The sequence below is a fragment of the Eulemur rufifrons genome, chromosome 19, assembly GCF_041146395.1.
Source record: "Eulemur rufifrons isolate Redbay chromosome 19, OSU_ERuf_1, whole genome shotgun sequence".
Taxonomy (NCBI): domain Eukaryota; kingdom Metazoa; phylum Chordata; class Mammalia; order Primates; family Lemuridae; genus Eulemur; species Eulemur rufifrons.
In genome coordinates this window covers 66,103,993-66,125,777 of record NC_091001.1, presented here as the reverse complement: position 1 = coordinate 66,125,777, position 21,785 = coordinate 66,103,993, and the positions used below count along the sequence as shown (strand labels likewise).

The 21,785-nt window shown below is 36.9% G+C and overlaps 2 protein-coding genes across 3 annotated transcripts in view; one reads left to right on the top strand and one right to left on the bottom strand.

Moving 5' to 3' along the window:
* The window catches only part of WDPCP (WD repeat containing planar cell polarity effector), a 318,395-nt gene extending 315,943 nt beyond the window's left edge, over positions 1 to 2,452 (bottom strand). Inside the window, exons 1-3 of the mRNA XM_069493874.1 lie at positions 2,353 to 2,452; positions 1,837 to 2,250; positions 1,614 to 1,645 (exon numbers count right to left, since the gene is read on the bottom strand). Coding sequence (XP_069349975.1) covers positions 1,614 to 1,645; positions 1,837 to 2,250; positions 2,353 to 2,452 — 546 coding nt within the window. The remainder of the gene's footprint in view (positions 1 to 1,613; positions 1,646 to 1,836; positions 2,251 to 2,352) is intronic.
* Positions 2,304 to 20,079, top strand: MDH1 (malate dehydrogenase 1). Of its 2 annotated transcripts, XM_069493945.1 has the most exons (9): positions 2,304 to 2,453; positions 7,972 to 8,070; positions 9,225 to 9,321; positions 11,188 to 11,363; positions 13,184 to 13,306; positions 17,743 to 17,919; positions 18,406 to 18,519; positions 19,071 to 19,160; positions 19,742 to 20,079. In XM_069493945.1, exons 1-9 carry the CDS (start codon positions 2,451 to 2,453, stop codon positions 19,865 to 19,867), a joined length of 1,005 nt encoding a protein of 334 aa, XP_069350046.1. In that variant the 5' UTR covers positions 2,304 to 2,450; the 3' UTR covers positions 19,868 to 20,079. The 2 variants fall into 2 exon arrangements, with proteins under 2 accessions (XP_069350046.1, XP_069350047.1); XM_069493946.1 differs by lacking the exons at positions 2,304 to 2,453; positions 9,225 to 9,321.
* The last annotated feature ends 1,706 nt before the right edge of the window (positions 20,080 to 21,785 follow it).

Sequence of the window (21,785 nt, the reverse complement as noted above, 5' to 3'; positions counted from 1 at the left end):
GCATAATTAGGAACTTAAATCATGTATGTATGCATGTTTAAATTAGGAACTTAAAGCATGTATGTATGTTTTCTTACTGCCAATCAAAGCCCTATCTGCAACATCGCAAATGTGGTTCTGCCTTTTACTTTAGCTGCCTGGCAGAAATATCCCTTTGTTTTCATTCAGGCAGCACCACTGGCAGCCCAAAGTTACTAACTTTTTAACTATTACTACCCAGGTCATGCTATGTTGTCATTATAAGTTTATATATGTGTTCCACTCTATACTGGAGGCTCTAAAAAAGCACCAACTGTATCCTGTTCATTGCTGAATCCCCAGAGCCTAATGGAGTGCCACATCCTGAAACGCTTGCCCTACGTTCCCTTAGCCAATTTATTAAACGAGTCTCCATCTAACTAGTCCCAGCTCTTTACTACTCTACAGTTTGAAATCTCATAACCTTACTCACAACCAACATCTTGGAATTGGGTGGTCGTGTTATTTGTATTACAGAGTGTTATACTTCTGTATATAATTGTTCAATAAAAAACACTGTAAAATAGTGGAAATGATGCTTATTAGAAAATAACGTGGAAATAACAAGTAGTTAGACATAGGAGTCTGGAATTCAGGACTAGATGCATGAATTTGGGAGTTTGGGGCACAGAGGTAGCATTTGAAGCGCTGCAACTATGAATTAGGTCATTTAGGGATTGAGTGTAAGCAGAAGAATACAAGCACCCCAATGTTAAGAGATTAGAGCTTTAAAAAAACACAAAAAATCTTGAAAGGACTGAGAAGGGGCAACCAGTGACAAAAGAGGAAAACCAGGAACCTATGTTGTCTGAGAGCCAAATGAATAGAGTGATTCAAGAGTCATCCAGGTATGATATATGCTTTTGATAAATCAAGTAGGAAAGTAAGATGTTATATTTCTTTCCCAAAATAGCAAATCCTCCAAAACTGAAATAGAGAAAAACGGAAAGATACCACTTGGCATTCACTTGGCAGTGATAGAGTAAAACCAGAAGTTATAACAATATTATCTAATATAAATATTTTATTCATTTTCATTACGTGGATGCTATTTCAGAGCATCACATCTTCCTTTTAAAATCCCCATGTTCTCTTTCAGAGAACACAGCAATTCTCTTGGGCAGTATTAATTTTAAATGAAAACCTATTAAGTTGTCTTATCAGCTGAGACTCTGCCTGAAACAACCAGTGTCTCCCATTCAGCTGCCACCCTTTCCTCAAAAATGCAAGTCTGGAATAATTTTAAGAGTAAAGATGGTTTAAAGCGCATCCAATTTCCAAAATAGAATGGGCACAAGTGCCAACGTTCACGGAGGGCTTAGAGAAAGTTAGATCCGTGGACTGTGAGCTCCTGGAAGGGAAAGGCTCACCTACCACAAAGTAGACGCTCAATAAATACTTTTGACTTAACTTTGGAAGAGCTGCGTTTTACAACGGGGCAAAGGCGAACTCCAGGGCACTGCGCCCTCCTGGACACTGTTGCATTCCCACGCCAGTACCCCACGCCGAGAAGGGATCCCGCCCGTTAGATCGCACCCGGGTAGGTAAAGGCAATGCGGGACGCTGCACACGCGTTCCGAACCCTAAAGGCTCACCTGCCTCCGGAGTGGGGAAGAAGCGCGGCCGCCTCAGAGTAAGCGTCCCCGCACAGCCCTCGCCTCGCCACCGGACACTACCTGAGGCAGAGGGTTCCCTGCGCTAGGGAAGGAGGACCCGGGAAGGAGCGGCGCTCTCACTGGGTGTCCTCGGTCTCGCAGTCGCAGCCGCCACAGTTCTCTCAGGTGCTCCCCAGCGGCCTGGGTGTGCGCACGCTCCCGCCTTGTCGCTTAGCAACCTGCGAAGCTGTCCTGTCCTCCCGGCATATCAATTTTCCCCGCCCCTCCAGAGTGTGAATAGCTTTTTTAAAAAAGATTTTGTTTCCGGGTCGATCCAGCTTTACGCAGCGGAAGGTCTCTTTACCTCCTACGTTTACCCTTGGGAGAGCATAAAGTCTCAGTGGTCCGCGTGTGGGTGGTGTCGCTAAGGGGTCGGTCTCTCCTCCCTCGACTACACACGCCTTCCCTCCCGCCAATTGCAGGGTGCCATCAGGCAAATCTTTTCCTCCCGAACCCAAACCATCCGCTTGCAATCGTCCTCCAATCAGAGTGGCTCCGGGACTACTTTGCAATCGCCGAAGAGTGCCGGGAGAGGGCCGTGAGAAGACACTCTGCTCTCGGGAAGTGTAGTTCGACACTTGAAGGAAACGGTTTAGAGATTGCGCCAGAACCGTGGCAACGTAGACTACAGTTCCCAGAGGGCGCCGCGGTCGGTAGCGGAGACTTTTCTAGCTGACACCTGCGCTCGTCCTCCCCGAGTCTGTTCCTCGGTAGAGGTGACCTGATTCCCTGACGCTCGTTTTGCAGGTGCTGCAATTGTCTGCGCAGTTCTGAATCATGGTGAGTGTGGGCCCCAGACCCCTGCTTACCTCCGGCCTTCGCTCCCTTGTGTGGGGTTTCTTGGCTCATGAGGGACTTATGGAAGGCAACTGTGCAAGGCGCTGTCCTTGGCGCCCCGACTCATCTTTAGGGGATTGTGGCAGTAACCCAGTGATTAAGAAGGTGTTGATTTCCACCTGGGGAGAGGGGCTCTTAGAAGGAATCTGGAGAAGTCACTGACCTTGGTTGGAGAGGCACGATCTCAGTCCTGCTGCATAGCGGGGAGACAAAGTACGAGACTGCGGGTTTTTTCCGAAGGACAATATGGGGTTTGAAAAGGATGATAAGGTTTGATATGGGAGGGGAAGGTTGTGTCCTAAACCCTTTTTCTCCTCATACGCCCACGGTGTTTTTAAGGGCTTTTGTTATAAAGCCCTTGAAAGCAAAAGGCCATTGACTGTAATGGTAGTATTCACCAGGTGCTCCAGATTATGATCTACGTTTTCAGGAGACGTGTTTCCGCCATATCTAATTTCACAATATGTTCTTTAAAACCTGTCCATTGATCTCCTTTTGTAATGCCAGGACATGTTGAAGTGGTAGCATCACTAGCCAAATAACTACTGCAGATATTCTTTACTGATCTGTATGTTATGAATTCCAGAAGCACTACTTTTAACTGTAACACAATGTAACCATCCTGTTATGGAAGACCTGGATACCTTGATCTCCATATCTTGTCTCTGCTAAAAGGGAGAGGGTGCTGAGGGAACTCTGACGTAGGAATAATCTGAGCACTATTTGAAGGTGACATTAGCCATCAGACTGAGAGAAATCACTTCATTACTTGTATTACAGTTGAGACTATTTTTTCTCCTCTATCTCCAAAATAGTAAAATGGATGGAGAGTATGGGGACATGTTTGAACGAATTGGAAATTTTCCAGAACCTGAAAAGAGATGCTTTCAAGGCAAGGACATTACTCCTTCTGCCTTTATAGGGGTGACAATGGGGACAACTACTGATTCCCAGCAAGTGGTAAACCTAAGTTTCCTACTTACTTCGTCAGATAACATAGTCATTGAAATTATGGTTTCAGTGGTTTCTGTTGTAATAATCTTAGCAAGAAAGCAAAGTAGTTATTATCAGAGAACCTTGGACTTTATAATTTTAGAATAGGATGGGACCTTTTTAAAGGTCATCTTGACAAACTCCCCCACTTCAAATCTTAAAATTGAGTTTATTTAGACCCAGAGAGAATGAATATTACTTGCTCAAGGTCACACAACAGTTTGCCCCAAGAGTCTCACAGTCTTTCCATTTTGCCACATTATGTCTTAATACTTACCAGGTCATTCTGAAAATTTATTTTTAGTAGCTGAGATTCTGGATGAGCATACCAGCTCATACTGCGTGTACAAACTCAACTATTTTATTGGCATGTAGATTACATGACAACTTTATTCCTTGCAATCCAAAATATTAGAATTCTAGAATTGGAAGGGAAGTTGATTATTTTATCTACTCTTAAAATATACCTGGTGAGGTCAAATGATTTTTCCAAGATCACAGAGAGCTCCTACGCCCCAGATTCTTGTATTGTTTTTGCTACAGGGCAGCCCAAGCCAGGCCTCACACTGGGAAGGTCACTGGGGTGCCAGATAACACAGAGAAAGTCCTTGAGGAAGAATCCTTCTGTCAGTTTGCTGGAACTGACAGCAAACTCAGACATGACTCAGAACCTCCCAACCTCAGGAGAGTGCGTGAACAATCACTGAGTTAGAAAAAAGCCATTTTTTGTAAGCCAATTCAAAGCGATTTTTTAAAGGAAGGAATGTTTTGCTTGTGTCCATAGGGAGTGACAGGAGAATAAACTATATGAAGGAATCAGAATGATACTACTTGTCTTTTTGTATTATAAAAATACATATAAATTATAAAGTACAAAAGAAACACATAGGTCTATCTGTGCAATAAGAGGGAACACTTAAATTCAGTCTTTACAACGGAGAAGTTAGCACATTTGCAAGGCAGAGTCTGCATCTGCAGGAAGGTTATTAGTGCCCTGCCAAGAGCAAAGACATTCCTTCTTCGGATCTTGGCTGACTGCCCAGATATCTGAGCAAAGAATAGTAACCTGTGTTCGCACTGTAACATTGTGAAAAATCAGCAGGACTCTCCCACCCTCCTGCTTTTCAACTGCAATATTGCAAAAGAGCAGAAAGAACCAAATGTGCACTTTTCCTCCCTTTTTATCATCAAGCATTCAGACACTAGGCTTCATACTGCCTTTCACAAGATAGAATTACCTACCAGTGGAAATAATTTCCCCAGAAATACAGAGAGAAACTGCCAAGGTGGAATTAGTAGCTGTTCATTAGTTGGCCACAACCCCTTCACTAAGGACTGTGATACTATGAACACATTTTTTAATAGCTAAAATTGACTGCATAATTCTAACCATCTACACGTGACTTTATGAGAAGGTAAGCTTTATGGTGATATTCAGTCTCCCCCATTTCTTATCCCTCTTGCTGTATATTGAAGTAGTATTTGTTTATATTTTTCTTTACCCTGACCTTCACTCATTTCAACAAATATTTGTTGAACACTATGTGGGAGTGCAAATTTGAGTCAAAGGCAGACTGCTCTCAAGGGGGCCTCACAGCCTAGTAGAAAGTAACAGATATGTGTTATAAATAGAAAACCACAGGCTACTAGAGTCCTTAGAGGAAAATTCTGTAGTGATAATTATAATACTTGCTACATACTGTTCTTAGTGCTTTGTATGTTAACTCTCAATCCTTAAAATTTGTTAGGTAAGCTGCTATTTTTATCTCCATTTTAGCATGGGGAACCAATCAGAGGTTATGTAACTTGTCCAAGAACATACAGTTAATGAGTTGTGGAACTGGGACTTAAACCCAGAAAGTGTGGCTCCTAGGGCTGTCTCTTCAATTTCTACTCTCTACTGCCTCTCGAGCCCCTTGTTTTAGAGAATTGGTTTATCCCCTTGTTTCCTTCATGTGGTTCACTAATGGATTCCCTGGCCTTAAACAGTACCAAGTATAAGGTAGGGATTCAATGATGTATTCTTTAATGAATGAATTAAATGAGAACAGTTCGTCAGTTGATTTATAAGATAAAATTATTAGAACTAGAGGCAAATAATTTTGCAAACTATAGCTGGAACTATTGTGGTCACTAAGTTTCCAACCTCAATACAAGTATATATGAATAAAAGATTTTAAAATGTTTTTTTACAGCATGTTAGTTATCCTTCCAAACAGTTCTTACTGTTCTTACTGTCCAAACATTTCCATCTTTGTGGTGGTAGTTTTTACAAGATCCAGCTATTCTTTCAAGCAAATATTTGTGCTCCAACTATGTGCCAGGCATTGTTCTAGGCAGTTGGGATACCACAGTAAATAAAATAGACAAAGGCATGGCACCTTAAGGAGTTTGCATTTTAAAGGGAGAGAGGGGAATAATTTCTTCCTCTATTTCCTTTTCCTCACCTACTCTATTTGGCCTCAAGGGAAGAGGGTAAAATGACAGAATAAAAAACATGTATAGGCCATTAAACATTTTTCTATAAATATTAATGACTCGTAATAATGATAGAGCAGAACACAAATATTGTATAGTTTTATATATGATAGAAAATAATCATGTACAATAACTTCTAGTGTTTTTATGAAGCTAAAGCCTATTTTGGAACTTAAATGTATTTTATTTAAATTGACTTATTTAGGAATTTATCATATTTTGTTTAAATTATTTAGAGAAAAGAAGGCCTGGGGGGAAAAGTTGGTGAAGAAAATGGGGAAGAAACCCAGAAGGTCCGGGAGAAACTCTCCATAGTTCCCCCCGCCCCCATTCCCATCCTGGTCACATCTCTGTGAAGAAGAAACATACATAGTCTGCTATGATCAGATTCATTTCTCTACAACAGTAGACACTTCTTTTTTAGTTTTTTTTTTTTTTTTTCCCTTTGACTTCTGTGGGTATCAAATTGCTAAATACTGCTGACCTTCAGAGCTTAGGGTTAGAAGGTTAAAAGGACACTTCGAGATCATCCATCCTCCTTCCATCTCAGAAGCATGACATTCATCTGAAAGAGAGAATTCTAAATAAAAAAAAACAAACAAAAAACGACCATCCCCAGTCAATTCAGTGGGCTGTTTCTCCATGCAGGTAGGGATCGAGGTGACACAGTGGACATTTACCCAGTATTGTCAGAGAAAGGAACAGTTCACCTTGATTGAAGTTTTCTGTCTAACTAAAATTACCCATTAAATTTCTAAACATTATTGTTTTGTGCTTTTTAACAGAAATATTTCTACTTTTTAAATTCTCTAAGCCTAATTTAACCTTTTTTTCAGTGACTCATGGTTATTATTATACTTTGAATATCAGTTATTTTTGTCCATGTGTCTTTATTTTATTCAAGGTCTGTTAAAATCTATAGGGCTGCTTCTCTATTATAACTATTGTGCTCTTTGTATTTATTCCCCCTCCTCCCTTTTAAAAATAATTTTCCCTTGGTAGGCACAGTGGCTCATGTCTGTAATCCCAGCACTTTGGGAGGCTGAGGCCAGAGGATCACTTGAGTCCAAGAGTTCAAGAACAGACTAGGCAACACAGTGAGACCTCATCTCTACAAAATTTTAATTTTTAATTAGCCAGGCATGGTGGCATGCACCTATAATTCCAGCTACACAGGAGGCTGAGGCTGGAGGATTGCTTAACCCTGGGAGTTGGAGGCTACTCTGAGTTATGATTGCGCCACTGTACTCCAGGCTGGGCAACAAAATGAGATCTTGTCTCAAAAAAAAAAAAAAAATGAAAAATAATTTTCCCTTAGAATCTGGTTAACTGTCACTACATATTGCTGTTGTTATTTATCGTTTAATACTAAAATTTATTATAATCCAGATATTATCATTTTCTTATTTTTCTTTCTTCCTAAATAAAAAATAAAGGCTATCTTTCCTCTTCCAGGTAGTTAATGTGAAACATGATTAATTATTTTATTAACATGTTTTGGCTCAATGTAAATGGAAAGTTTTAACCACTGTTACTCCTCTTCTTGGGTGTGAAGGATCCTGTTGAGCAGATAGAAATGGGGGATTTGCATAATAAGGATTTATGAGGCTCTAGTGAACACCAGGGTTTGGATCAACGTATACCCAGCACATCAACATATTAGGCCTATTTTAGTGGTACAATATCTCGAAAAAGGTGGATATTATGTAAGTAAATCCAGGATAACACTTTTAGCTCCCTATACAATGAGAGTTAAATAATACACTGCCAATGGACACATGTTCCGTAAGTTGCTTAGTTGATTTGTGCATGCTATATTTACTAGAACAAGTCAATAAGTTAGTTTTCTCCTAATCCAGTTGCAAAGAGACTTTAAAATTTTACATTCACTTTTAAAGTGTGTGGTTGTCTTATTAGAGATAAAATCCTGAATATTTTTAAGATAAAATAATACTTTTTTTAAGATTTTAAAGGATCTTTTTCATTACAGTCTGAACCAATCAGAGTCCTTGTGACTGGAGCAGCTGGTCAAATTGCGTATTCACTGCTGTACAGTATTGGAAATGGATCTGTCTTTGGTAAAGACCAGGTAGGGGCAAGTGTTAATAAATCTTAAGTCATTAAAGTAAGAATATTATGAATAAAACCCTGTATGTTGTTGCAGACAAATTAGAAAATGGTGAAAGAATGGGTAATCTCAATAAATGTAATAGGCACATTGGTATATATGGAAGCTAATAAAGTATTTATGTGCACCCTTCCTGGCATTGAAAACACTGCAAATCAGAACTAATTCCATGTGCTGTATTTAGTTGACTTGGTGCAACCAGCAAGGGTCAGTCAATGGAAGATGTCACTAAGACAGTAACTGTTAAGAGTCATGTGAGAAAGTTACTTCATCAAAACTTCCTTGTTCATAAATGGTCTTTAGAACCAAAATAGACAGGAAATCTGCTTCTTGGTTGGAAGCAGGCATTCCTACTTCCAGCAAGTCTGATTAATGTACACTAATATCCTTTTCTAAAGTATTCATTAATTCAATCTCTTGACCCATGGACACTGTACTTAGCTTTCCATGAGCTGAAATTGACTATACAGCTATTAACAATAAGAACAAACTGTGGTATATGGCATGTCACTTCAATTTGATGTTTTATCCAGGTACTCATTTAAAATTCAGTAATGATGATTCCTCTCACTGTGTCGATTAGCAAACCATTGCTGGTTTTATAGCATTCCTTTTTCTGAAAGTGGCATAGTGTTAAATCCTTGATCTCCTAAAGTGATTATTACTCTGACTAATTAATAGGAATCATATACATACCAAATAAAAGCTATGTGGGCCGGGCACAGTGGCTCACGCCTGTAATCCTAGCACTCTGGGAGGCCGAGGCGGGTGGATCACTCGAGGTCAGGAGTTCGAGACCAGCCTGAGCACGAGCAAGACCCCGTCTCTACTAAAAATAGAAAGACATTATATGGACAACTAAAAATCTATACAGAAAAAATTAGCCGGGCATAGTGGCGCATGCCTGTAGTCCCAGCTACTCGGGAGGCTGAGGCAGTAGGATCGCTTAAGCCCAGGAGTTTGAGGTTGCTGTGAGCTAAGCTGACGCCACGGCACTCACTCTAGCCTGGGCAACAAAGTGAGACTCTGTCTCAACAAAAAAAAAAAAAAAAAAGCTATGTGAAAATTTTTGTGACTAAATGACACTGACAGATGCTGTCTTTGCTATTTGACAGCCTATAATTCTTGTGCTGTTGGATATTACCCCCATGATGGGTGTCCTGGACGGTGTCCTAATGGAACTGCAAGACTGTGCCCTTCCTCTCCTGAAAGGTGAGCTAGAGACTAGAGAAGAAGGGGTTTTATAGTATTTTATACCTTACAAAAAATAGGTTTTACATTTTTGTTAAAAGCTCTCAATTAGAAGTTATTTTATAAAAGTATTTATTTTTGTTTTTTGAACTACAACTAATTATTAAGATGTATACCAACAATAAATACAGGTAAAAGCAAGAAATAACCAATGTCAGGTAGGTAAAAGACTATACTTTTCTCCCCCAACATGTCTATATATAATTTATTATACTAATTAAGTATAATATTACAAAAGGGTTATACACTTAAGATTGTCTACACAGTCTCATTCATTGTAAACAATGGAGACACAATTGTCTATATTGTGTTATTATTTATAGTCTGTTTAAATGGTAGTAATAGCATCCTGCAATGGAAAACTTGCTCAGTTTTGAAGGGTGTCCTCCAGAACCATACACTGCTCTGCAAGTTGATCCCTCATATACGGTTCCATTCCATCTGCCAGTCATCAGGTTGAGACGTGTAAATTATCCTAATCATATACTGTATGGTTTGAAAAAACCCACAAGAGTTCAGCTAGGTGCCTTTGAGAATCATTGAACTGTTACACAAATGTAAGGCATAAGTCTTAAATTTGATTGAAAGTTTCATTAAAATATTATAAACTAATTTGAATATTTATATTTAGCTATACTTTCATTGTGGTCTTTTTCTTTTGGTAAGGATTAATCAATGATACTCTCCTGGAAGTTTGCACACAGCAAAATGCATATACATCCCAAGGAAAACCTTCCTCACAATTCTCATATCTTCCTGTCTGAAGTTGTGAATGAAATAAAATAAAATAAATTCTCGTCTCTGTCCAATAAACATTTACTACAAGGGATACTCTATCATCTAACTCATTTAAAAAAAAAAAAAAAAAGAATACATGGCCCTGCCCAAGCTATTCAGTTGATTACAGTTAGCTTGTCTTCTGGCAAATGTGACTATGACAGGGAAGGTAAGGTCCAGGAAATAAGGATGTGTGGCTGGAAAGATGAAGATGGATTTTTTTTTTCCCCCCTCCAACTGGCACTCCTGCATATGCCCTTTTGGGGGCTCATAGCAGCCTGACTATGCTACAACTTCACTGGCCTACGAATTTACCACTGAAAATCCTAAATCTTGGTCATGGCCTTTTTAATACAGTCAACAAAAGAAAGCAATGATATACATTCTTTTGTCAAATAGCAAGTGATGTGTGCTTATTGGATTAACACTGTATCATAGTGATTGAACTCTGGACTGACCTAGGCTAGAATTACAGCCCCACTATCTTTTGATGGCAGCTAGTTAATTTCTAAACCTCAGCATCTCTGTCTTTAAAATGTGAAGAGTAAATTTGCTAATAATATAAATCTCTTAGCATTATCCCTGGCATAAAACTTTTAAAAAATATTTATTATTTTTTAATTTGTGATTGGTATCTTAGACTTTTAAGTAATTGTAATTTAAAGATTAGATGACTTAGTTGTGTTATCTGTGGTAATTAGTGTAATAACAATTGTTACTTCAAAAGTTATACCTTGTATCACATATAATTATAAAAGATAAAAGCTATGTAATTTTTGTAATGAAGACAATTATTGAAATAGGAAAAACAATATTTATCAATATTTCTGCTGATGTTATGATTGTTAAATTAACATCATATATTACCTTATGTTAAAATGTTAAAATAATATCATATATTTCTTAGGCCCCTGAAATGTATATCAATGTGATATGTAAAAGTGAGCACTTGCTATGAGTAAAAGAATTAACGAGTAGATTCATTATGAAAAAGAAAACTTCAGACTTTGATGTTTAAGTAGTTCTGCATATTTATTGCCATGTCCACAGATGTTATCGCAACAGATAAAGAAGAGGTTGCCTTCAAAGACCTGGATGTGGCCATTCTCGTGGGCTCCATGCCAAGAAGGGAAGGCATGGAAAGGAAAGATTTACTGAAAGCAAATGTGAAAATCTTCAAATCCCAGGGTGCAGCCTTGGAGAAATATGCCAAGAAGTCAGTGAAGGTGACCACCGCTGTATTTTATGGGGTTTTTCCTTATTAGCATTTGAAACTTATGCTTTCAGCATCTATAAGTGAAAATAAAACTGTTTGCCCTCTTTTTTCCAGTTCTGTGCAATAATCAGTAAACACAGATACTGAGTTTTGCTTGATAAGCTCTCCCTTTCTGGGTTTTTTTTCTTAGAGTTTAGAAATTCGTATTTAGAGTGCTGAAAAATATTTTGTCTATTACTATGACATAGAAATTTAATATTCTTTCTTAAATGTATAAAGAAGGGACAGAACTTTTTGCTGTGTGTGGGAGTATGTGTTCAAACACTTGGATTTGTGTGTGATTGTGGAGGGAGACAGCTATAGGATGTGTTTATTCTCAGCAGTAGGAGATGGTGGCCTCTGAATGGTCAGATTTTCTCAATGCAGAGAAATTTTAATATGCTTGTCTCTTGAGGAATTAAGTCAGTATGACTTCCTGTTCTATTTCTTTGTGTTGAAGCTATTTAGGTTCTAAATTTATCTTAATATTATTGTAAGCCTTCTTTTACCAATCAACTATCAATTAACTAGAACTTATTGTCACAGCAAAAAGGCTTGCTGGTTAGGGGTTTTACTGATGTCCATACACTTTCCTATCCTGACTTCAAAAAAAGGTAAAAGAAAATTTTATAAGATTTTTAAAGTTGCCAATTACAGTGTTCTATCTATGACGCTTCATAGATGTCTGCATTTTTGCTTTCTGTGGACTTCATTTTAAATAGTTAACTTGTATTTTCTGTAATCACTAACAGAAAATAATAGAAATGGGTTGAATATAAATCCATAGGTCTTTTAGTAAAAGATTACAAAGTTGTTCAGACTGCTAAAATTCAGGCTGCTTGGAGTTGTAGTATTGCTAGCACTGGGAAAATTTTGGGGGGAAAATATTCACTAACCCTGTAGTACTTAGGGGCGGTGGACTACCTTGTCTGCAGCTTGCTCTCAGATGAAGCAAAAAAGACTAAAGATGCTATGTGCATGTGGAGAGGAGAGAGAGAGGGAGCCAATTGGAGAATCTGGGTAAAGAAGGTATAGGAATTGGTCTGTATAATATGCTTGCAGCTTTTTTATAAATTTGATATTTCAAAATAATTTTTTAAAAGATTTTTATATTTTTAAAAGTCCATGTATACATTTTCATATGCTGTATTGTATTTGATGTTTCCCACACCTCTCCAATGCAAAAAATAGCCTGAAATGTTTTATCCCAAAGATTGATTCAGTAGATGGGGGGCTAGTAATCTATATTTTAACAAATAGCCCAGGTAATTCTTAGGATTAGACAGGCTTGAGAAACATTTTTAATTCACAGAGACAAATCATTGTCTAAAATAAACTACTCAATTAGAATTTCTTTTCTTAGACTACTTTTATAAGAAGGAAAATTTGATGACTAAATCAAACCGAGATAGAGCCTTAGATTATTTGGGGGGTTTTTTATGTGTGTGTGTGGCAAGTAGATGAATTCTCTGTCTCTGTTTTGGCACAAAAACAAAATAGAAATGCCTTAGGTCTTAGATATTGCTACCTGGACAGTGACTTACGAACATAATGGTGGCTCTATTAAAGAAATGTTTTCAGTAGTCACACCAAACACTAACAAGGAAAAAAAGATTTTAGAAAGGAGGATAGAAACCTACTACAAACTACCGTGGTAACTATACTGTGTATATTTAGCTCATACAAACTTGATACAAGGGCAATTTGTTCACATTTTTCAGTCAAATTCTAAGATAGTTGAATTAATAAGTATATAGTCTGTAACTCTTCTGTGCCTCCCACCCATCCCAGGTGATTGTTGTGGGTAACCCAGCCAATACCAACTGCCTGACTGCCTCCAAGTCAGCTCCATCCATCCCCAAGGAGAACTTCAGTTGCTTGACTCGTTTGGATCACAACCGAGCTAAATCTCAAGTAAGAAAAAATGCATTTTAAATCTTATGAATGTTCAACTGAAAACTTTATTTTCTCACATTTAAAATAAATGAATCTTAGTTTGTGCTTTTGTATTATTATTTTTGTTTAGGAGGAAACTATTTTATTGAATTAAAAGTAAATTATTATTAAATTTCTTAGGGAGTCTTTAAATCTATTCTCTTAAAGACTCAGAGGCTGGACTTCCTACTTAATTTTATCTTTAACCATATCTCAATTGCTAACTATAATTAAATGCAATTGCTAATGTTCTCCTGCTACACTAGTTAAAAATTAGTTACTAGTGTAAATCATTCACATAATGGTACATAACTTAATTTTGCCTGATACATAGGTGATTATAAAACCAAAGGCTTGAGCTTTGTATGTTTGTGTGGTTCTGCTTCCTTTTTCCCTGCAGCTAAGAAATCAAATTCAGATTTTAGTTTTCAATTTTATATTTAATTTCATTTTCAGTTTTCTGTCCTTTTAATATCCTATGGGTGTCCATAAAATTTCCTACTTTCACTATGTAGGAGCTAAACTTTTGTTGTTAATTTCCCTTACCCCTTGGAGCCTTAGCTAAATATGCCAAGGAACTAGTGGCCAGGGAATTAACAATAGCTTTTCAAAAAATTAGAAGCCAAGCCACTCATCTGAGCCAGCTTCCTAGGCTTCCACAGATGTAACTGGTCTTGGTTCCCCTAGAAATCATGATAAACTTCTACTTCTCAGACATAACCTCTTTCCTTTGTCCTAGCACTTTTGTAGACATCCCTCCTCATCCATGGGTCATCACTGCTAGATGTGTGGGAGTTAGTGCTTTTTCTTCTAGAGAAGAGAATTTTGTTTAGTTTCAAGAAAATTATATTTAACCAGAAGATGGGTGTGAGGTCTAAGTTGAAAAACCATGTCTTAAATTGAGAATTGATAATCTTTCAGCTCTAAAATGCCTAGTGAAAGCAAAGACTTTACATTTGCGAAGCTTCTACTGTAGGTTGAACACTTCACATGTAATTTTTTCATTTAATTTTTATAGTAGCTATATGAGGTACCTCTTATTAATAATCCCTATTTTACAGGTAAGAAACCTGAGGCACAAAGAAGTCAGGGAACCTGCTCAGAGTCATACAGCTAGTAAATGATGGAGCCACCTAGATTTGCCTGACTCCAAATCCTTATATATGTTCTCACCTAATGGTATCAAGTGACCTAAGTCTACTTATTATCTCTGAGACCTTGAGAAAGTCTATTCAAACTATAAAATGGATTAATAATTATGTCTACCTCAGAGAGTTGTTATGAGAATTAGATAAGATCTATTTCAAATAGTAAAATGCAGTAAAGGCTAGGGCTGCTAATATTATTGATTTTGTTTTTATTATTAAGAGGGATATAGCCTAAACATTCCAGTTAACTTAGAGGGTCAGTGGATAACAAGCTTAAAATGCAAATGTTCCCTGAGAGGCTTTGGACTATGAGCTAGGTCTGGTGGCTGGGAAGGAATGAGAGTTTGTTTGAATGATTGGAGATTTGGGTACTATGGGGCCCTTATAAAGGAAAAGATACCATACATGTTGCAGTTGTAAACTCTGGATTACCAAATGGTTACTTATTTAGTTCCTAGGGAGAAAGAGGTACAATGAGGACTCTGACAAACCTCCTTCTTTGCTGCTTCACCTGAGGCCTTGGTGAAGGCAGGCTTTGGAAAATTCTGCTTCCAGAGATACCACTAAGTGACAGTTTGTTCCAGTGCCTGAAACAGTTTTCCTTATGGGGGCAAAAGTCTGAATAAGCAAAGCGAGGAGAAAGAAGCAGTCTCATCAAACTTTAACCATCACATTTGGCACATGTACTTTGTTTCTTACAAGCCCTTGGTTAGTTACTTTTTCAGCAGGTCAATCTGACACAGAGCTTTTAGGAAGTTTTCAAAGCAGTTTCTTCCTCTAACAGAAGTTTATCCAGTGAGAAAAATAACAAGCCCAAAGATAAGTTGTCTTACAGGAAAGGTCACTAGTCTTACATAATTTGTTGAAATTCAGAGACCTTAGTTACTTAGTAACTGTTTTATCATCTGTAGAACTCCCCTCTACATTTGTAAACCAAAGCTGTATATATGTCTACTGACAAGGTAATCTGACAATGATACCAGTTAGCTGGTATCAGGGGGAAGAAAATTACTGAGGGAAGAAACTTTAACAAATCTATATGACAGATATGAGTATCTAAGGGAGCAATTAACAGATATGTGTTAATTTAGACTACCTCTGACAGGAATGATATTCAGAAATTACATCTGCTGAGTGCAAAGTACCTGGCCTTTGCTATTCAGGCAGAAGTAGATTAGCTCAAGAGATCAAAGGAGCAAGAGGAGGTATGCGACAAGAACAAAGGAAGTAAAGGGAGCCAAGGAGGCCTCAGGGAGGAGAGGCCTGGAGGCATTTTGTCTTCATTGTACTTTGGAGCAATTGAAGCTGACATTCAGAAGAGTTATTGGCTCTAAATTCTTTGTAATATACATCTTGGGTTATTTGCCCAAGGTATAAATTTTCTTTTTTCTCTACAATGGTAGCTAAATATATATAAGTATAAATGTAAGTATAAGTGCAGTTTTTCCTAAGTCCTTTCAGATAAGAAAATGGTATGCATTGAACAGCATGCCACTCTACCGCATAGGCTAAGCAGATTAATAGCTGGATACCCCAGAAACCAACCATCTGATATTATAGTTAATAGTCCTAATACTTGCAAGACTCTATATGAAACAGGGATTAAGTCAGAGGTGATTTAAAAACGTCACAAACATAATTTTTTTAATTAATTTTTTAGATCATCTGTTTTAGGATTTAAGAAATGAATCTCAACTGGTTTAAGGGTCAGAGTGAAAATAAAGACAATTGACTCCTTACTTAACTGAATAAATTAGTGTGAAGGCCAGTCAAGTCATTGCAAACACTTTAGCTGCCTTTTTTCCATCTTTATCCTTTTTGATTGGTTGGTTGGTTGGTTAATTGTTTTGTTTTGTTTTTTACTTTTTATTTTGAAATAATTATAGACTCAGAAGAAGTTGCAAACATAGCACAGGAGAAGTCCCATGTACCCATCCCCACCTTCTTCCATTGGTGGCATGTTATAGAACTATAGAGCATTATCAAAACCAGGGTTGATTTTGACTAAACTATACACAATGCTATTAACTAAACTTACTCAGATGTGACCAGTTTTTATATTCACTCGTTTTTTATATGTCTTTGTGAACGATTCTATGACATTTAATCACATTTATAGATTCCTATAACTACCATCATAATCAAGGTACAGATTTTCTCCACCACCCACAAAAGAGCTCTTTCATAACTCTCCCTTTATAGTTGCACCTCCCTGTCCTTCGCTAAGCCCTGACAACCATCTGTCTGCTCCCCTCCTATAATTTTGTCATTTTGAGAACATTACAAAAATGGAATCATGCAGTAAGGAACTTTTTGAGATTGGCTTTTTAAAATTCAGTTTAAGACCTGCAACATACATCTAAGTCACTATATGGTAAATGTTCACATAGAACTTTGGTGTAGTGCTGTTTTTATTTATTTGTGCTCTGGCACAACTAATTTTTTCTCCCATTCTTACTGTTACACAAAGAAAAGAAAAATTACCCACATTGTCACTGACAAATCTACTTCTTAAAAATTTTTTTCCACATTCCCTTCCACATCATAAATTCTGCTTTCTACTTAGGAACAAATTATGTATATACCAAACTGTAACTTACTTCTTTTCTGCACAGAAACTTATCAGACAAATAACAGAATAAACAAGCTGATTTTATTTTAATTAAATATTTCAAGACATAACTTTCTAACCCTTTTTGTGGCTACTGTACTACATGTGATTGCAAGGTATTGTAGAATCATAAATTGCTTTCTGAACCTACAGCTAGAGATGGTTACATCTGTTATACTTGTGTGTGTGTGTATGTATACACACCTCTTTCCTTTAGTTCCCTAATCTATAAAATGAGAACACTCATACTTTGGTAATCTGAGTCCCATCCAACTCCAAAATTTCATATGTAGAATTATTTGAAAATTAATTTGTATATGGTACATAATAAAAATTTCACCTAAATATGGAGAAAGTACCTAAATACCTGATTGCTCAGAAGTACTGAGGAAACATCTCCAAGTAAGCATTAATACTGAAACAAAGATGGTATTTATGTCTTCAAGCAATATTAATCTCTTGGTTGATGTTTTACATTGGATAACCTACTGTACTACTAATAAGTTAATCAAACTATAGGATGCTCTTTATAGCTTTTGTGTTCTCTTGAAGTTTCAGAAGCTTTTTATCTTTACTTAAGGACATTTGTTAAATAGGTCACAATTGGAAATGAAAAGCATTTTTCTAAGTAATGTATTTGTTTTAAATTTAACTAGATTGCTCTTAAACTTGGTGTGACTGCTGATGATGTAAAGAACGTCATTATCTGGGGAAACCATTCCTCGACTCAGTATCCCGATGTCAACCATGCCAAGGTGAAGTTGCAAGGAAAGGAAGTTGGTGTTTATGAAGCTCTGAAAGATGACAGCTGGCTCAAGGGAGAATTCATCACGGTAAGAAAAATCTGTGAGCCCCCTTACCAGCCAAGCATAAAGAACTCTTGTGAGACACATAACATTTTCTGATCTGTGTGTCTTTCCCAGGGGTGTGAGGGGAAACCTCAAGAAGAGCAGGCCTTTCCCAATCTCTCTGATGGTGGTGTACTTTCTTCTGTGATCGTACTAAGCCAGTCATGATCCGATCTGATCAGCAGTTGAGATTGATTGTCAAAGTGGGAAAAACTAGAGTACCCTCTAGTCATCTGGTTATCTTTATAACAAGGTCCATTTCTTTGTGTGAAGTATGGAGAATGTTCTATGGGGATGTGTAGTTTTCTCTTTTCAAAAAGACTGGTGCTTATAACTGAATTAGGTGAGTGGGGCCAGCACTGGGTACACATTAAGTGGTAGCAGCCATTCACCTCGGGGTCAACTTGGAATTGATGAAAATTTTGCTGTCATTGTCAAGTAATACTGCTACCTTTGCCTGCCCCATCCCAGACTGTGCAGCAGCGTGGTGCTGCTGTCATCAAGGCTCGAAAACTATCCAGTGCAATGTCTGCTGCGAAAGCCATCGCTGACCACGTCAGGGACATCTGGTTTGGAACCCCAGAGGTGAGGACTCAGTGATTTACAGGTCACTCTTTTTGATTTTTGTCCCCTGATGCTATAATGTAAAAAGAGCATAGCCTTAACAGTTGGATTAGGTTCATTTCCCAGTTCAGCTGCCTACTAGTTGAGTAACCTTGGCAGTTTCTTAACCTTTTTGAGCTATTGTCATCTTTTACATGACATTTACCACACAGGGTTGTTGAAGGTTAAATGAGATTATATATGGAAATATACAATATAATGCCTGACACATGGTGGGGGTGACCTTTTTTCTTCTTAAGACTGATATTGGGCCACAGCTTCTTCATTTTAAAATGAGAATTAAGTTTCTTTGGCCTATTTCACATAAGATTTGGAACAATGGAATGAAATAATATCCATTAAAGTTGTCTTGTCATGGAAGTGCCTGGTGCTGGTGACAATTCCTTATACAATAATGAAGTTGTGCACATAGTAAGAAAATGTCGACCTGGTTTGATTTATGTCAGTTCATGTGCTGGTTGTATAAAGCAATCCCTCTGCACCATAAGAATGTAAAACATTGTTATTTTTAGGGAGAGTTTGTATCCATGGGTGTTATCTCTGATGGCAACTCCTATGGTGTTCCCGATGATCTGCTCTACTCATTCCCTGTCGTAATCAAGGTAAGGTGTATTTTGGAGTTATTTCCCTTCTGTGGGAAAGTAGTTATATATTTTTCTTAAGAATGGTATACATAGTCTAGAAGGATGTTCCTTTACTAAATTAAACCTTTTTTTCAAGCTTTAAAATTGTGTGTATTACAACTTCATATCATTAAAAGATTGAAATTAATTTGGAAAGGAAGATTCAACTCTTCCCACTACACACATTATATTTTTATGCTGCTAGTATTAGAGACCTATAAATACTATCTTATTTCTAAATAAAGCAATGGTTCTTGGTATTTTTGCTCTTTTTTAGTAAAAGGCTAAAAATTTATATGATCTGAAGAGAAACCAAAGTATATTGTGCTGAAGTTAATAGCTTTTAAAGATTTTTTTAAGATTTGGTGGGTTTCAAGTTCAAGTGTTAAGTTTTTAATCAGAATTATTTGTTAATTAAGATCTGGATTTTGATTTACTTCTTTAGAATCAGACTTAAAACAGGTATACGTCTAGATACAAGTTCAAGCTAAGTTGTTGCTTGCTGGAAGATCAGCTCTAGTTTAATTGTAAATCTCTTATTTGCAATTATTTTCAAACAGAATAAGACCTGGAAGTTTGTTGAAGGTCTCCCTATTAATGATTTCTCACGTGAGAAGATGGATCTTACTGCAAAGGAACTGGCAGAAGAAAAAGAAACTGCTTTTGAGTTTCTTTCCTCTGCCTGACTAGACAATCATTTTGATGTTACTAAATGCTCCAAAGCTGAAGAATCTAAATGTCGTCTTTAAGTCTAGTACCAAATAATAATAATGCTATACTTAAATTACGTGTGAAAAACAACACATTTTAAGATTGTGTGCTTCTTGGTACAGATTTGTGACAGTTCATCATCATGCTGTTAGTGTTGCATTCTAAATAAATATATATTCAAATGAAAGTGACTCAGACTCTAATTTCTAGCTAATATTTAGTGTCTATTCAGAAAATGAACTTGTGTTTCCCAGCCTACCTAAGGGGTTTTGATTTTTTTTTTTTTTTTTTTTTTTTAAATCAGGGAAAGGCAGTAAAGCTAGAAAATGTTACAAAGGTAAAACATAAATTTCTTATATTTAAATCGAATAGGGAAACCCACCTTATGATAATGAATGAATCTGTTTCAGGATATATTTTAAGTATTGCCTACATTAGGCAAATATTTATTGATACCATATTTTTTTAAATCTTAAAGGTTAGTTCATACTTTGTAGATAATTTGATTTTAAGATTAGCTGTTGAGTAGGTTGCAGATAATACTCTGTTAACAGTTTTATGCCATTGGATGAAATTAGAACATATTCGTAATAGGAAAAAATGGCAATAAGTCTTCCCTTGAGTATTACTCTTTAACAGAAAAGTAATCATTTACATTTCATAACCAGTAAATGCCCCAGATATGTATGTTAGTGTTAGTAGTTCCCAATCTAAGCTTATTACTAGAAACATAATGTTATTTTAAAAAATAGCCTTTTATTATTCTGCTAGTATTAGAGACCTATAAATTCTATCTTACTTTAAATAAAGAAGTGGTTCTCCGTATTGTTGCTTTTTTAGTAAAAAGCGAAAGATTTATACCATCTGAAGAGAAACCAGAGTATATCATTGTTCTTTCTTATAACCATACTGAAGTTAATAGCTTTTAAAGATTTTTTTAAGATTCAGTGGGTTTTAAGTGTTGAGTTTTTAATCAGAATTATCTGTTAATTAGATCTGGATTTTGATTTTCAGGGACAGTATAGACAGAAAAAAGTAGCCTTTTTTCCCCAAAATCCATGAGGGCATAAGGCGTTGTCTGTCTTTTCATCTTGTGTTTAACACATTGTTCACACATAATAGACTCTTAATATCATAAATTTCTCAGAGCCTAATGTACTCTTCATGGATGCTCGCATACTTATTGGTTAGATTTGTTATTTAAAATTACCTATCTCATATTGCATATGATCTCGAAAAAACAAGAGTTCCTTTAGAACCATTAATACTATTAGAAGCATAAAAATAAGATTTCATATGGATTAATAAAATTTTGTATAAAGAAAGTATGAACGTGCACTATTTGTTAAGTTATCCTCTTTCAGTTCCAAACAGATCCTCCTATATTCTTGTGACACTGGGCCTGGAATTCTGCAAACCACATTTCTTTACTGGCTGTTCCTTGTTAAAAATCTGCTAATAAAGGATACTAGAGGGAGACAGGAAGTCTGAAGAGGAAGAAAACATGCTTTTGCTCCTTCCTCTTGGCTTCCTCTATCATTAACTTCTCTGTACTTTATATGAGCCAGAAAAGAAGAATCAAATATATCTTTAGAAGGGTAATTAACTGGAAGCATGAAAACTAATTTCATGTAGTTTTTGTTGGTGGGTTTTTTTGTGTGTTTTTTTTGAGACAGGGTCTCACCCAGGCTGGAGTGCAGTGGCCTAATCATAGCTTACTTTAACCTGGAACTCAAGCATTCCTCCCAACCTATCCTCTCAACTAGCTAGAACTACAGGAATACACCACTGCAGCCAGCTAACTTATTTTTAGTTTTAGTTTTAGTTTTATTTCTGTAGAGGCAGGGTCTCACTATGTTGTCCAGGCTGGTCTCAAACTCCTGGCCTCAAGCA

Bases quoted from the DNA above. Each gene is read 5' to 3' on its own strand.
- MDH1 (XM_069493945.1), top strand. The intron at 8,071-9,224 runs GTAGGGGCAAGT...GCTATTTGACAG, and splicing joins CTGTCTTTGGTAAAGACCAG to CCTATAATTCTTGTGCTGTT. The intron at 13,307-17,742 runs GTAAGAAAAAAT...AAATTTAACTAG, and splicing joins ACAACCGAGCTAAATCTCAA to ATTGCTCTTAAACTTGGTGT.